This window comes from Suricata suricatta, chromosome 9 (genome assembly GCF_006229205.1).
Source record: "Suricata suricatta isolate VVHF042 chromosome 9, meerkat_22Aug2017_6uvM2_HiC, whole genome shotgun sequence".
NCBI lineage: Eukaryota > Metazoa > Chordata > Mammalia > Carnivora > Herpestidae > Suricata > Suricata suricatta.
Window position 1 is genome coordinate 29,381,016 of NC_043708.1, and position 16,854 is coordinate 29,397,869.

General features: G+C 39.5%; 1 protein-coding gene across 9 annotated transcripts in view; it reads right to left on the reverse strand.

Moving 5' to 3' along the window:
• Positions 1 to 4,777: 4,777 nt before the first annotated feature.
• The window catches only part of PCNX1 (pecanex 1), a 169,240-nt gene continuing 157,163 nt past the window's right edge, over positions 4,778 to 16,854 (reverse strand). For all 9 annotated transcript variants that reach the window (XM_029952862.1, XM_029952861.1, XM_029952860.1 and 6 more), the window contains 6 exons: positions 16,541 to 16,771; positions 15,469 to 15,743; positions 13,776 to 13,981; positions 10,973 to 11,415; positions 10,426 to 10,566; positions 4,778 to 10,207 (listed from right to left, as the gene is read on the reverse strand). In XM_029952862.1, coding sequence (XP_029808722.1) covers positions 10,067 to 10,207; positions 10,426 to 10,566; positions 10,973 to 11,415; positions 13,776 to 13,981; positions 15,469 to 15,743; positions 16,541 to 16,771 — 1,437 coding nt within the window. In that variant the 3' untranslated portion in view covers positions 4,778 to 10,066. The remainder of the gene's footprint in view (positions 10,208 to 10,425; positions 10,567 to 10,972; positions 11,416 to 13,775; positions 13,982 to 15,468; positions 15,744 to 16,540; positions 16,772 to 16,854) is intronic.

The window sequence follows — 16,854 nt, forward strand, 5'->3', positions numbered from 1 at the left end:
ATAACAATTCAAATAACTTATCCTAAAATGTGGCAAGGAAGGAGAAAAGATATATGGAAAAGCTGAGACAAAAAGGAAACAAAAAGATGGCAGATTTAAGCCAAAAAAACCAGTAATTATCTTAAATGTAAATGGACTCAATATTCCATTTAAAAGACAAAGATGGTCAAACAATAAAAAAAATCCCAACTACGCAGTGGTTTATAAGAGTACACTCTAAAAATAAGAGATAGAAAGGTTGAAAGTAAAAGATAGATACAGTTAAGATACACAGGCTTTAGCTATACTAACATCAGATAAAGTAACTTTTAGAGCAAGAGGTATTACTAGACATGGAAAGGACATTCATAATCATTAAGGGAATCAATTGGTCAAAGCAAATCTTCCGACTTTATATGCACCTAATAATGTAGCCTCAAAATACATAAACCAAAACCTGATAGAACTAAAAAGAAATAAAGCCACAACTATAGACCATTTCCCCCAAACCAGTAAAAATACACAGGATCTCAATAAAATCACAAAATTGAATTGATATATATAGTATAGAAGACTGTCATAACGTAAAATACATGTTTTTCCCCCAAGTGCCCACTGGGACATTTATGAAAATTGACAATATACAGAGCCACAAAGGAAGGCTAAACAAAACTCAAAGGATTAACAGGCGAGTTGATTTGACATGGTTATTAAGCAATAACTAGAAAATGTTAAGTAGAAAATCTCAAATATTTAAAAATTAACCAATATGAGTCTAACCCACGGATAAAAGAAGAACTCACAATGGAAATTAATTATGCAGAAGATGTAGTGAGTAAAACTACAGGCACCTCAGCAGGAATCGAGGCAATGGCGCCAGATTGTACTACTAGTCACTGCATTCTTTACTGCCATGCACTCACAGGGGAGAAAGTCAATTTCACTTAAGAATATCCTTGAGGAAGGAATAAAAATTGTTAAGTTTATTATATCTTGTTCCTTCAAAACACATCCTGAGAATTCGATGTGGGAAAATGGGAAGTAGTCACAAAGCACTTCTTCAGCATACCCAAATACAATTTTCTCAAAGAACAGCCCTTTTGTGATGGAGTTATGAGCTAAGCTAGTCGCTTTTTTTTTTTTTCATGGAATGCCACACTGACTTGAAAGACTAAGAGACAAACTATACTTATTCAGACTTCAGCACTTGACAGATACTTTCTTAAAAATGAAGCGAGCCTGTTGTTTCAAAGATAACAAGTGACAATATTTGTTTCCAAGGATAAAACTTAAAGCTCTCCATAAAAAGAATTTTAGAGTGCCAGTATCTGCCACCATGAGCTTCCTAGCTTCCCAATAAAGGTGTATCTGACTAGACTGATGTTGACATGAACAGAGCTGATTTTTTATAACGCATAACGAAATGTGTTAACATTTGGAAGATCTGCATATCTCAGGGAACCATTGTTTTCTTAATAAATGATGTTATAATACCAAATAAATGATGTTATAAGACCCATTCCAAGTAAGGTAAGGCAATGGATTTTAAAATAATCCAGTACAAATGGGATTCCACGTTGCAACTAACCTTAAGAAACTACCACTTGTCTAATTGTAGTGAAGTGTATATGAGGCCAGGCTTTCCTCAAATGCTTCAGCCAAAATAATATAAGGCAATAAATACACCATATGTAGAAACAGACAGGAGTTCGAATGTCTTCTACATTTTTTTTAAAGTTGGAAGCATAATTTTAAATAAAACTGTTAACATATGAGTTTATTAATTCATTTAGAAATAACTTTAAAATGTGTTTTAATTTCTAATGAGGTAAATAAATATCATATAAATCATATACACCAAAGATCTTTGGGATTTTTTTTTCTGAGTATTCCAAGACCCAAAAGTTTGAGAAATGCAGTTCTAGAAAACCCAACTTACCAAAACTAATAAACAGAAAATCCGAATCCCCGATTAAAAGCCTTTCTCTAAAGATCAATCCAGGTCCAGTAGGCTTCACTGGTAAATTCCACACACACACCACCCCCCACCATAATCTACGGAAGGAAATAATTTAGGTGGAGAGCAGCAAAAATGTCAAGAGATGTAAGGCAGCCCCTGAGAAAAGGGGAGCAAACATCTGGACCCGTGTCTGCCTGAGCCTCTGCTGACTTTCCGCTCTAGGGCTGTTACAGACGTATCTTCAACACCTTAACTCTTAGGTGGTCTGAGTCTCTGCTTCTTGAAAACAGTACTCTGGAAAGCTATACACAAATACATTTCAATCAACACTTTTATATGCAACCATACAGTTTAGGGACTGGACTCCAGCTTCTAGGTCAGCTCTGATTTGTCTGAGCCAGTCAGTCGTGGAAATCCTGTTTCTCTTGTCCATGACTGGTTTAGAAAATCAGGACACAGGGACAGGTTAAGGATCTTACTCATGTCAGATCTTACATTAAAGACATGCAAGGAGAAATATACTGAGGCTCCTGGGATATTTTCCCACGTGAGAGGTAACGGGAAGTGTTATTTCTTTCTGTTTGATGATGTGTATGGAATGGGATCCAGAACTACACACAGCTAGCTCCAGTCTGAAAAGGAAACATACACAGCACGCATAGGGAGTAGAGTTGAGAAAATCACAGATATAGAGTTGGAGTAACATGAACAAAACCCTGAAAGCCCAGTCTACCCTAAATTTTGTAGTGAGACATTTTCCTGTATTCAGCAACTTTGAAATGGGTTCTTTCTTACAACTCTAAGTATCCATGTAAATTAGTATTTTCAAACTATTTAAATGAATAGTTTCATATTGCAATTGTACAAGGGGCCACTCCCAAATTTATAAGCTAGACAAACCTGCATTCTGTCTAAAGAAAGGTACACCTTCCATCTGTGCTACACGGTGCGACACTTGTGGTACATCATATTATTAATTGGTAGAAAACCAAGAAGTCGTGGGTGGTGTGTGAGAGCAAACCCACTATAGAGTATTATGAACACAGAGGTACCACTTGGAATCTGCTTAAATTCAATGTTGTCTTGGGATGCTGATTTTCCCTGATAAAGAGTATGTGCTTCAGAATTGGACTGGAGACCTAAGGTATTTTTTTTAATGATTATTCATTTTGAGAGAGAGAGAGAGAGAGAGAGAGAGAGAGAGAGAGAGAGAGAGAGATTGATTGATTATGAATGAGCAGTGGAGGGGCATAGAGAGGAAGAGAAAGAATTCCAAGCAGGCTCCATGCTGTCCCTGGAGAGCCCAACATGGGTCTCGATCTCAGGAACCGTGAGAAACCTGGGCCAAAATCAAAAGTTGACCACTCAACTGACTGAACCACCCAGGTGCCCCAAGACCTGAAGTATTCTTATATGGACCAATTATTATGTATCCATACAATGTTCTGGGGAACAAAAGAGAGCCCTGGACTAAAGGATGTCTTTTCCCTTTTGGCACAGTTTACTGCACAATGACATCGGATGGTTTTAAAAGGCTATCCGACAAGATGGATTAATCTCTAGCCTTTTGCTACAAAGTTACAAAGCAATCTAGGAATCTTCTTGTACCAAGTTACATTTTCCCAAGTATGAAGTTTAGTCACACCTGATTTCCTTTAATAAGCACCTATAAAGGGGGGAATAAAACAAATATTGTGTATAATAAGTGCTGACCGGATACCCAAGAACCCACCATTTGTGTCATGCCCTTACTTCACAAGGTGCTTTTTGTCTTCCCCACAGGAAAATGCATCTCCCTGGTGAGATTCAGTGGCTACAGGTCAGCAAAACTTTGGGATTCTTTCATAAGAAAAACCCTAAGTAAACTGCACTTGAAGAACAACGCAGAACTTTTATGGGACTCATTTCGTGTTGAACAGCCTGTGAATCTCTGGCTGTAAGGCTGATGTAGCTCACACAGAGTTCTCTTCCTTTGAAGACGTGACTCATTTAACCGCCAGGTTTCCTGTCACAAGAAAACATACTGTCCTTGAAGACTAGGCACCACTACATCTCCAGTTGTGCCCCTGTGATCCTGGGACGGAAGAGAGCAAACTGTCTGGGCCTCGGATACCGATGGCACATAACCTGCATCCGATGGTTCTGATTGTTACTAACAGTTAAAAGGACTCACTAAAGGCTCAGTAAGGAATTTGATCAAGAGTGGATCTATTCTCAGGGCGCCCGGGTGGCTCCGTCAGTTAAGCATCTGACTTTGGCTCAGGTCATGATCTCCTGGTTTGTGAGTTCAATCCCTGCATTAGGCTCTGTGCTGACAGTGTGGAGCCTGCTTGGGATATTCTCTCTCTCCCTCTCTCTGTTCACTTGAGCTAGTGAGCTCTCTCTCTCTCTCTCTCTCAAAATAAAAACAAACAAAAAAAGTGTATCTATTCTCATTGCTAAGCTTGCATTTTCTCTAAGTATTACACATGTACACAATGGGTTAGTTTACCTGATTGACGACCATAATCCAAATGTGCACTCCTTTTTCTATACTGTAACTTAGTGTAATACAGTGAACATATTTTATTACCTTACATGTTCCATCTAATGTTATATCATTAATATGACATATTCAGATAAATTCAAAAGACAAAGTAACATAACCTTTCTGCCAAGTATAAAAAGATGTCCTTTTAATATCAAATATGTACATTTCTCTTACAAGCTGAATCACGTTTAATCATGTTTCTGATTAAAATGATTATTTCAGAACCAAGTACATGTTTTAGAATATGCTATGCAGAGCTTTATATGATGTACTCTAATTTTTCTTAACTTGACAAAAATGGACAGAAGGCAAAATGAAAAAAAATTTATTTCCTCAGTGTTTTATCCACTGTCAATACTGTATTTTTGATGCAATATATTTGCAAAGAAAAAAAACAATCTCAGCCTTTATTTTCCATTTTAAACAACTACAGTATTTACAAGCTATTTAGAATAACAAACACTCAGACGCGCACACACTCACAGACCCACGCGCGGGCACATATTCCTTTCTCTGGTTTATACTGAATGCTGGTAAAGGCAATGGATGCTTCCAGAGCCCATGATCAGAAGACGGAAACCCATTTTCCTTCCTCATATATACCTTCCTGCATCACTTTTAGTCTTCTTCCTCCCATTTCCTCATGCAGAGCTCATGGTGTAGGGTTAAGGTAATCCGTTTTTACAATTTATTTTTACTTAAACTATAAGCTTTAAAAAGCATAAGCAGACAAGATTTCCCCCACATTTCTGTTTTTTGGTCGTAGAATCAAGCTTCATATATGAAAACATCTCGTCATCTTGTTTAACCACAGTCCCACTAAACCCAAGAGTCTTCGGGAGCAGCTGTCTCATTTCCTACAACTACACTGTCTTGAATTCCAGGGTGTCCCTTCATATGCGCAAGTGACACCCAGGAGCCCATCCTTACCACTCTCTTACATGACCTCTGTTCCTTCCAGCTTAGTTCCACGAATCGCAGATTGTCAGGTGCAGAGCTGAGGCATAAGAAAAAAGGCATAACCCTACAGAACAGGTATGAGTCTTAGAACAGAGCTGTCGTGTAACCTTGCGAGGCCGATCAGTTCTGCTTGCCTCAGAGACTGTTACGTCGCTTCCATAAAACGGCAGATGATAAAGTTCGGCTCCCAAGTAGAACTTATTTACTCTACTTCAGAAAGAATATGCGGCTGATGGACAATAAAGAGCAATTCTTATCATACACAGTTCTTGACAGAGAACTCTGGTGAGGTGACTCAAAGCAGAAAATATACTTCTGTTTCAAGCAAAATTAACCCTCTACTCACATATCTACCAGGTCTATTTGTGTAACACTTAATTCCTTTCCAGTCACAATTCTTACCTAAGTTAAAAATGAGAAGGCCTAGGTGTGTATCAGCCAGATTTTTTAAAAAAGAAAAATGAAGAAAAGAGGGGTTCATTTAAAAAAACTTAATTAAAAAACCCTATAGATTGCCAATGTAATATTATCTAACTTTCCTCTTTCTCCAGATCAATCAAACTCAGTTTCGAGAGAAGACTGAAACAGAAAGTTCAAAGTCCCTTGATAGGTTCCAAGTACCATTTTAGCCTTGACTGACATTATTCTTTCCACTCATTTTAGAATGAAAAGGAAAAGCCTCTAGAATAAAAGTTGATGTTTTATACCTCATCTCAACAACTTATCATATTAAAGGAAAAAATACTCTGGGTCTGTGTCCAGGCAAAGTAATTGTGTGTGATTATATTACACTCCAAAGGAGACCAAGAATGAATACTGAGGACTTAAAATAAAAGGCTGGGGACTGTCTATATTAATGAAAGAATAAGGAAGAGAACACGCAAAAGTAATTAATCTGGGCAGCAGTTTACAGTTTACTAGCTAGTAAACAAAAATTCAAAGAATTCTCAAGCAAAGTTACTATGGTATCTTTTTCTCAAGTCATATATATAGGAGGAAAGATTTTTTAAAGTTAACTAAAAGAAAAAGATAATTTTAGACACTGGGCAAATCATAAGCTTAAAAGACGACCAGTTCTGGACACTCGATGCAGCAATCCACCAAATTTGTAAGCAGAGGAAGGATGCTGCAGGGAAGCAAAGTGGAACCTGTTAAGGCTAAGTTAACTACCCTTGCCTGATTTGAGGCTGCTTTTTCATACTTTGATAGAAGACAGAAAAATAAACCAACTCAAGCAGAAAACCCCATCTTCCTTATACGCTTAGTTTCTATATTAAAACGTCTATGACCTGACATTTGGTACACAGGATCATTTTCCGTGCCTCACTCAGGATAGAAATACTGTCTGTCTACTTCTGTTTCAAGGACTAGTAAAAGTATCTCAGATACACTTGACATATTTTTAAAACTACTTCAAATCTAATGGAAGCTCACCTTCCAATAATAGAAACTCAAAGAAGGCAGAACACTGGTGAAGACTGTTCATTAATTTCCTGAAAGGTACTTAATTTCCTATCTTAAAAATATACAGCCTCACCACCTACTCTCCAAGCCCCTTAAATACCAACATCTTATATTAATCTATACTCTGGGAAAATCTAGATTTCTTTAGAAAAAATGAACATTTAAAGTTTTATCAAGCACTGAAAATGATGTAAAAAGAGGTGTCACACCAAGTTGTAAACTGGAAGTTTAATCAAAAACTTAATTTTGGGTTCTACAATGATTTTTGCCACTGAATGAGAGGAAATAAGAAAAAAAGCTAACAATTTATAATTCACTCCAGTACTCTCTCTCAAAAGAAGAAAAAAACAAAATCAAACAAGGACCAGAAAGATATCAATGAAACTCTGTTCAAGGGAAATGCATAAAACACTAGTGTTTAAATTATATATTCTTATTTTCAAACTGTGGAACTCTGAAAGTTTTGGCAATCGTGAACCGAAGACACAGGTATGTGCATGCTTGAGTCTTGTACGCCAATGAAGACAGCTGACTAGGGAATCTAAATAAATAGTTCACTATTCTCCGGGGGGGGGGTGGGAGGGGGCTGGGGAAGGTAGAATAAGACATGTATGATCAATTTACTTAATGAAAGCATGTGTATTTCTACATAATAATTTAGGTCCAATTGTTAAGACATGAATCTTCCATTCTTACTGCTTCCTCTGCCATAGTCATTACAAAAGTATTTTGACTTTTAAAAGACCATCAGTTTTCGGCTTAAAAAATAGGAACAGGAATATGGAATATATATATTCCACATAAAATCTGGTCTTGCACTTCTAGAGTGTGTAATGTGTTTATTAACAAGTGGGGGCAGGGGGTGGGAGGCGAGGAATAAAAATAATTCTAGCCCTTCTGATCGAACTATCCGAAGCTCAGATTTTTTTTTTCTGCACAGGAAAACGAGCTATCTTCCATTTAAGACTGAAAGGGCTCCACTCACCTTCCCATCTAGGTAATGACCATGAAAAGATCATATTCATTTCAGAAAGAGAACAAGCAGTAGGAATCATAATTCCATTGAGAAGATTTTAAATAAATATAGATTGTTAGATAGATCATATATTTGGCTTCAGAAGAGAAACATAAAAAGCCTGGACCTTAATGACAAATTGCAGATTTGCCAAAATGTGGCAAATACAGAATGTAACGACAGTATCAAGAAAATACATCTTAACTGGTCAATTTAGAAAGGGTACCTTTGTGTAAAGGCTCAGTAAATCATGTGACAAATGTTTTTTAAAAAGTAAAATTTGCAAAGCATGAAGTCCAGAAATGTCAGCACGAGGCACACGGGATCCTGAATAACTAGGAAAACTGTAAATTAGAAAAGGGCAAGATGAACAGACTGTGGAACGGAAATGCAGTCGGATGTTAGTTATCATTCCTTCTACGGAAGAGTTACCCTGTCAAGCGACAGTAGGGAGTTAGTATGGAAACAGCTTCTCTCTCCTGTCACCGCATCAAAAGATTCTTTACACCAGTGTCATCCAATACAGGAGCCACCGGGCACATGTGGCCGGTGAGTACCTGAAATGTGGCTAGTGCCACATGGTGAAACAGTAACACTTGGGATGTATAGGATTAAATAAAATACAGGATTAGAATTAACTTCACACTTGCTTCTTTTCACTTCCCATTTACAGTGGGGTAGAAGGCAGGCTGCTCCGAAATGCTCAGAGGAGATGTATACAGAGTCTTCTTTGGAGTTTCACACAAAGGGGGAAAGTTTTCTGAAGGACTTAAAAAATGCCGGAAGTTGAAAATTAACTCTAAACCACAGTTTCCACCTAGCCCAATTGTAAATCTGAACTACACAGTTCCCTGAATACACGCATACTTTAAAAAAAAAAAAACCAATAAACTTTAAGTTATGAGACAACACATTAAGTCAATTTCACAGTTATAAATATTTCAAATTACACCTCTGCACTATAAATTACAGGAAATAAAATTCAAGTAATAGAAAAAGAAGAGAGGGGCAAAATGAAAAAGGTGAGGTTATCGGAGAGGGACATAACAAGAACTGCACCATTTGGATAATTCCGTTTGAAAAACTTTTACTTGATTAACTGAACTGCATGTGAGCAACTTCAAGAGCTAATGACTCTGAATAGAAAAGCAATCAATCCTCTTTCTAAGTTCCCGGATGCTCATCTTCTTTGAAACGCACAAGTATCTTCTTCCCAGAACTGACCCCAGCAGGGCTCGCCCCGGGTGGGGAGGAGCAGGGGACCCGGGGTGCACGGTGCTGCAGCGCCTCCGACGTGCGGGCACAGGGGCTGGCAGTGGTGTTCACAGGACCAACACTCTGACCGCTGTCACCGGGAAAGGCCAACGACGATGATGTTATGCATCTCTTGACACTTAATGTTCATTTTAGAGAAAAACACCCGAGGTACCGGCATGGAGTACGGCTTACGAACAAAACTGAGCAGCACAGTTCCTGCTATGTGTGTTTAAGGAAAGGGGAGGGGTTAATCCCAAAGGCAATTTAAATAATGGTATTTTATTTTCATATATAAATAAATGTTCTGAGAAATCTCAGACTTTAGTGCATTGTTGTAAAAAATTAGTGCAGTTTTCTCATTAAAGTTTTTAGCGCTCAAGGAATAAGATAAATCTCTGACTGTTCATAGTCTCTTTCACTGTACATTAAACTTTCATACTGCTAAATGTCAACGTGAAGGTGTCTATACTGGTCTGTTTTTTAAAAATCACGGTGAATGGACTTCATGTTCTATGACAAAACATGGCAATTATTTTTGGCAAAGAAATTAGAAAAATATGAGATCATAGTTTAGAAATGAAGAGTTTGTTGATTTAAAGCATAGGCAATGCATAGGAAAAAAACTTCTTTTAAGGACATAATTTAACAGAACTTTATCCTTCATGCAAAATGTTTTTCCGGCAGCTAACTTAAAAAAATATTTCAGCTTTATTTGGGCATGGAGACCGTGACGGGAGTCAGGGTGAAGGGAGAGGGCGAGGCGCTTAGCCAAGCCCACCCTACATCCAAGGGTCTCCCGTACGGGAGCAGGGGAATACCTGCAGGCGTCTTCTGCGCTCTCCTCTCTTTTCCAACGTCTTGGAATGGAGAGGGAAGAGAAATGTAGTTATAAAACACTGGCTCACACTTCAGCCCCAAGTTCTAGTACCCCGGTTTCAATGACAGTCACATATTTATCATCAATCTGGACCAGAAGTACTGTCTTGTCGATGTGGGATCTCGTACCCGGATCTCTGCTGCAAGGCACCCATCGGTGAAGCACCTGATGATTCAGAACAAAATAAGTTAGTGCAGAGACCTCGAATATATTCACAAACTTCACCTAAAATCAGAGATAGTAATGCTGTTTGATAATTAAGCAATAGGTATTTAAAACAGCACGAGCATCGAGTAGCTAAAAACGTGCACACAAGTCAGTCGGGCTACAAAGCAAGGGAGAGCCGGGGCGGGGGGGGGGGGGGCTTCATTAAGAGAACTTACATGGCCTTCCATGCCTTCCTGAGGACTCCAGTCTTTCCAGCTGTTTCTCCCAGCTTTTAACCGAATACCCTCATCAGGCCACTGCAGCTCTTTCCTTTTGGATAGGTTGATCCCATCCAGAATTTGACTGGGATCCACGATCTGTATTGTAAATAAATATGGGTCATTTCCAATTCGATTTTTTTCTTGATGATGACAAATTATATAATCTCAAGTAAACTCTCTTGCACAGACTGAATCTCAAGTTCTCCGCGGCCTGTAACTGGCCACAAAACAATCTACGGGCCACCTCCTGAACTCCTGTTAGCCTGCGGGCAGACCTTACTGCCGGGGCCACAGGACAACAGCTGCGTGCAGAACAAAAGTCACCACTGAAACACTACTTGCTTCCAGTTTTTACGCTGGCAGAAACTTTCTTCAGCATTCAAAAACGTCCTAGTCTTCAGACTAAGTACTATGGGGTGTGTTTTCACCAGCATCCTTCACTCAACAAGCGAGAAATAAACACGAACGGGAGAGGCAGCGCCAGAACCGCGGGCTTACTCACTTGGACTCTGTAAATCACCTCCCCCCTTTTGGCGTGTGAGTTACTGGCAGGACTCAAGGTGTGGCCCGGCTGGGCGTCAGCGGCACTGCTCTGCCCGCCCTCCGTCCCGAGGAAGCCCACGAGCGTGTGATGCTTGCAGGCGGGGATGCTCTGGCTGGAGCTGCTGGAAGACGGGAGGCCGTGCTGCGCACAGCCCAGGCCGCCCTGGCTGGCCGGCTCCATCTGGTTCACCATGGAGAGGCGGGACTGGATGGAGGACGGCAGGTTCCGGAGGGATATCTGACTGGTGGACGAGCGCCGACAGGGCACGAAGCCCGGGGCAGACATCCGCAGAGACGAGTGCCGGCTGCTGTAGCAATAGGACGACTGGCTGGCCACCGAGGCCCGAGCAGGGGACTGTCTGACCAGGCTGGACTGGACAGAGTGGGAGCTGTGGCTAGTGCCTAGAGAGGGAGCAACCACAGCATTTACTTTAGATGGCGTGAGTCAAACATGATTTGGGTTTGTTTTTATTTTTTGAGTTTCTGAATCTTTTCCCCTTAGCCAATGACTTGGTGAATTTATTGAATTTAACATTTATACCTAAAGATTTTAAGTTATTAAATAGAAATAAATATCTGAGATCAGTTTTCTTGTATGGTTTTGATAATATAATTTTAATTGCTAAAGTGTTTTACATTTTTAAGAAGTTTGTTTATTTATTTTGAGAGAGAACAGGGGAGGGGCAGGAAGAGAGAGAGAGAGAGAGAATCCCAAGCAGGGTCCACACTGTCAGTACACATCACAGACTGTGATATCATGACCTGAGCCAAGGTCAAGAATTGGTCACTTAACTGACTGAGCTACTCAGGTGTCCCAATTTGCTAAAGCTTTTTAAAAATTAAATTCTGGGGAAAAGAAAGACACAAATAATTTCAGCAAATATCTGGATTTAATGCTGGGATAAACCCTACAATATCTGCCACAGAAGTATTTCAGAATAACAAGAGTAACTCTTTACTTTCAGAAACGAAGTGTATCATGGAAATGAGACCATGAGAAAGATTTATCAAGGAGTGACTATCTGGCAAGGTCCCTAACCCCTTTTTCTGAAAGTACAGAATGAGTGTCCTTCCAATCCGTTCCAATGACAACTACACCGTCTACAGAGAGATGCAGATACCACACTGTGACCATCGTACCCATCACGGGACTATTACTATACATGAATTATCAGGGATACTGAGGAGTAGGTTCTTTTGTGTCCGTTTTCAAAGGGCTTGATGATTCCTCATGTTTGTCTTTTTCCTGACTCCTAACAGTAATGTGAGAGTTAGAAATTAAGTTTTAACTCTAATGAAAAAACTGCGCCATAGTACTTTTTATCTGAAAATAAAAAGAGCTGATCAAGGGAAGAGCATGTGAAAAAGCACCCTGAAAGTTTTAGATTTTCACCCAGAAGTTAAAAAAGAACATACAAAATGTTGATAATATACCTATTTAGTCTTAATTCCAATGCTATTAGATTTTTTTTTTATATGTCTTAAGACTTCATTTCATTCATGTGAAGCAGTGGGGGAAAAGACAGGCCTGAATTGACCAACCAGGCACATGAAAACAGATTAAATCTGATTCCTACTGTATACCAGGTGGATTGCAGATCTCATGTAAAAGGTAAATTAGTAAAAAAAAAAAAAAAAATACCATCATGGCCTTGGGATAGGAACAACTTTCTAAGCAGGATACAAAAAGTACTAATTATAAAGGAAAAGATTAGTAAATTCCTCTACACTGAAACGAAGAATTTCTTGTCAAAAGAAGAGAAGCCACTTGGGGCACCTCAGCCAGTTAAGTGTCTGACTCTTGGTTTCGGCTTAGGTCACGGTCTCACGGTTGGTGAGTTTGATCCCTGCATTGGGCTCTGTGCTGACAGCATGGAGCCTGCCTGGGATTCTCTCTCTCTGTCTCTCAAAATAAATACACTTAAAATATTTTTTAAATATATATTTTTAATATATATATAAAAGAGAAGCTACTTTTCACAGAGAGAATTGAAAGCCAAGGGATAGAATGGAAAAGACATTTGTAGTACAGAAAACTGACAAAGAACTTGAATACAGAATATACAAATAAAACAAGAAAAAGACCAAATAGAAAAATGGGCAAGAGGTTTAACAGGTACTTCAAAGAGAGACACAGGTGATAAACTCAATTTAAAACCTTTCAATCTTGGTATAAGAGCAATGCAAATTTAAAAAATGAAATTAAAGACCACCCCTTCTCCTGTTCCTCTGAGCAAGCAGGGAACAGAGGTGGGAACCGGTAATGCTCCTGGTGAAAATACACAGGATGGGCATCCCTTTGTATGACTGGTGAGAGCACCAACTGGTTAAAAAAACAAAAACAAAAACGAAACCTTCCTGAAAAGATTTTTGGCCTTATGTGTCATGAATCTTAAATAGTCTCATAAGCTTTGATTTAGTGATTGAGTTTTTAAAGTCTCCAGCCCAAGAAAATAGCAGTCACAATGTTTATTCATAACATTCAGAAGAAACCAAACCACTGTCCAATAAAAAAGAAGTTAATTATATTATAAATTAGATTATTAGCCTTTCAAAATGATACTTTCAAAGAAATATTTCAAATTATATATATATGTATATAATATAAAGTGATAAATATAAATAATGCCCAACCAAGAACCAGACAAAATATTTTTACATATTTACAAGTAGATAATCTAGAATTCTCTTTAGGCATACATACTATCTGAGCCCCACGGCTAGGAGGCTAACTTAGACACACAAGCTTGTTTTCACATTACCTAGTGTTGGAGGATAAGATGTGGCAGGTGGATGGAGTCCTGCTCCCGGCCCTTGCCCTGGATTGGCAGCGCTTCCCTGGGACACATTGCTATGGGGGTCACTGGCACTTGTTGCGTTGTTACCAGTGCAGGAAATTCCGCCTCCGGTGTCGGAATCTTCGATATTGCCACCACTGTTACAGCCAGCCCCGCACCCTTTCCTTAACCTGGGAGCAAACACCAGAGTAAGCAGCATTAGCCGACGGTCCCCTCAAGATCGGGGTTTTATTCTCTTCCTAGCTCTTCTGAATGTTTAATGCTACTAATATGCACCTTCCAAAGACTTTACAGTGCATTCAATATGAGAAACAAACAAACAAAAATGTTATGTCTTCAAAGGATGGCCTAAGAACTATCGCTAGTATACTCACTGCCTCAATTCTTCCCAATCTACCTTCACTTCTGGGTGCTCTATCATCTTTTCTGATCTGGTCATGATTCCTGAACCATAATGAAAACCACACATAATGAAATTGTACCATTAAGATCCCAGATGCAAACAGAGTGCTGCTGTAATCATCGCTCCCCCACTTTTGAATGTTGGGTGACCAACTATCCTGGGTAGCCTGCCGCCGCCTCAGCCTGGCAGGCACCCTAACCTCCATGCCACTTCTCTTGGAGGAAGAGGGCGCAACCTCTTTAAGGCAATTCCAGCACAACAGATAATTTTTGAAAAAAAATTTCTTCAAATGCCACCCCTGGTTTATGTTCTTCCTTATGTTAAAATGGTGAAACTTTTTTCCCCCCTGAGTATGCCTAGAATAAAATGTCTGCTTGAGAGTTTGCCACCCTAACTCCACATCCTGTTTTTAAGTTCTGTTACTTAAGGATCTGAACAAAAAGCTTGTAAGAAATTGAAGATACTGTGACTTTTCTTCACCATCCACCAAACTATGATGTTCCTATACCAAATACCATAATTTACTAGACAAAGGAAGAGAAAAAATTCATGTGCACACTTGAAGACACCACAGATTTGAGATCTGAGTGATGACTGGATTGTTAAAACGGCAGTAATATCTCTGCGTCGCACACCCAGGAGTTTCAGCAAGTGCAGTGTGCGCCCCCTACTGCTAGAATGGAATAAAACAGAAGGTAATCAGCTTGTTCAGGTTTGGTACGTTTTTCTCTAATTTGCCATCTGTTGGCCCACACATCCTAATAGTGGCACTATGCTGCAATACAGAGTAAGAAAAGCTAAAGGAAAAGGAACTGAATATTCAAGACTCTACCAAATGCTGGAGAAGCATTTTTTTAAGTTTATTTATTTATTTTGAGAGAGAGAGAGAGAGAGAGAGAACAAGCAGAGAAGAAGCAGAGAGCCAGAGAGAGCATCCCAAGCAGGCACAGAGCCTGACGCGGGCTCAATCCCACGAACCGGGCGATCATGACCTGAGCTGAAATCAGGAGTCAGACACTCAACCGACTAAGCTGCGTGGGGGCCCCTGCAGCAGTGGTTCTTAACCAGAGGGTACATTTATCAAAGAAGAGTTTGAAATAGACTCCTTCCCGAAGTTCCTGATGTAGTAGGCTTATACTGTGTCACGGCATCTGTATTTTCTTCTAGAAGCTTTCCAGGTGATGCTCATGCAAACCGACTAGAAGAAGAGGGTCAGGACACACCATCGCTGAAATGGGTAACCCCAGAGCTCACCTGTGCCAGGTGGACACTATGAAATTTCTGATATTGCCCAAGCTGATAGGTCCCCCAAGGATTTCTTTAAGCTGTTCGTGGCTGTCAGAGTAAGAAGTTGTCAGAGGGGAGACAAAGATTGGGTAGCCAATAGGTTGGTCACAAGATGAGTTTATCATATTTCTCAGAGCCTGTTTTGCATTCTGGATGCTTCCTCTCTCTGGATTACGGTTACGTAGAAACACAAGCTCTTGCTGTTGCCCAGCCCAGAGACCTCGGACACATTCCTTATTAACCTGAAAACCAGAGCACATGGTCAAGGGGCCAGCAATGAAACGCATGTACACAGAAGAGTGTAGATGGGACATACGGCAACAGTGAACAGCAAAACATACAAGTAGGCACATTTGAGTGAAAGCTCTTCACTTTTCCATTATCATTCGTAGGCTGTTAGATACTAAGGCCTGGTCAGCCTTACAAAAACACCAAGTTTACCAAGTTGATAAAGCACTGCATTTTGTAATCGGGGTAATAGCTATTTTTGATAGAAATGAGCAGTAACAAGTGTTCAGCATTAAAAGGATGTTTGTGACTGGGCAGGTTGATTAAATGAGGTAGATAAAAAGCAACTTGTTATAAACTATTAAAATAAAATTTCTGAAATTAAGCCTCCTAAAGCCATGAGATGCTTTTCAAGAAGCAAAAAAAAACAACAACAACAAAAAAAAAACCCAAAAAACCCACACAAAAAGTACACACTATGGTATTATTTTGCAACCTAGGAATCAGATCAGCAATATGGTGTTGACATTCTAAGAAGACAGGCTGCTCGGACAGCATATGGAATAGATAAAAGACTGCCACAAAAAGAAAATAAGCAAAGATTTTAAGACTGTATCATACTTGAGAAAATTTCAGAGGACAGACTAAATTACATTGAAATAAATCAAATTAAGTGCCCATAAACAGTGCTAATGTTATATAGTCATTTTTCTGTCTATAAAAAGAGTTTCAATGACTTTTTAAGGTTATGACAAGGTTATACAAGTGCCTTTTTTTTTTCCAGACACAAATAAATGCCTCGAAAACTTACCTTGATGACTCTGAAGCTCAGGTAGCGTCTATTCAGCATGATGATCTTATACTCATTGGTGCCATCATCCATGACGTGCCGCAGAGCAAGCAGGGAGGGAGAATTGGCAAGGACTGCGCTCCGCCACGCGGGGTCCCCTTCATGGGCTATAACGAGGTTCTTCTCATGAGACACAATGGCTTCATAGAGCACAGTAGGGTCATCATACTCATCTGGAGAAGTGAAATGATCCTAAACAGAGAAATAAAAAATGTGTGTTTTTTTTAAAAGTTTGTTTATTTTGAGAGAGAGCACTAACAGGGCAGGGGCAGAGA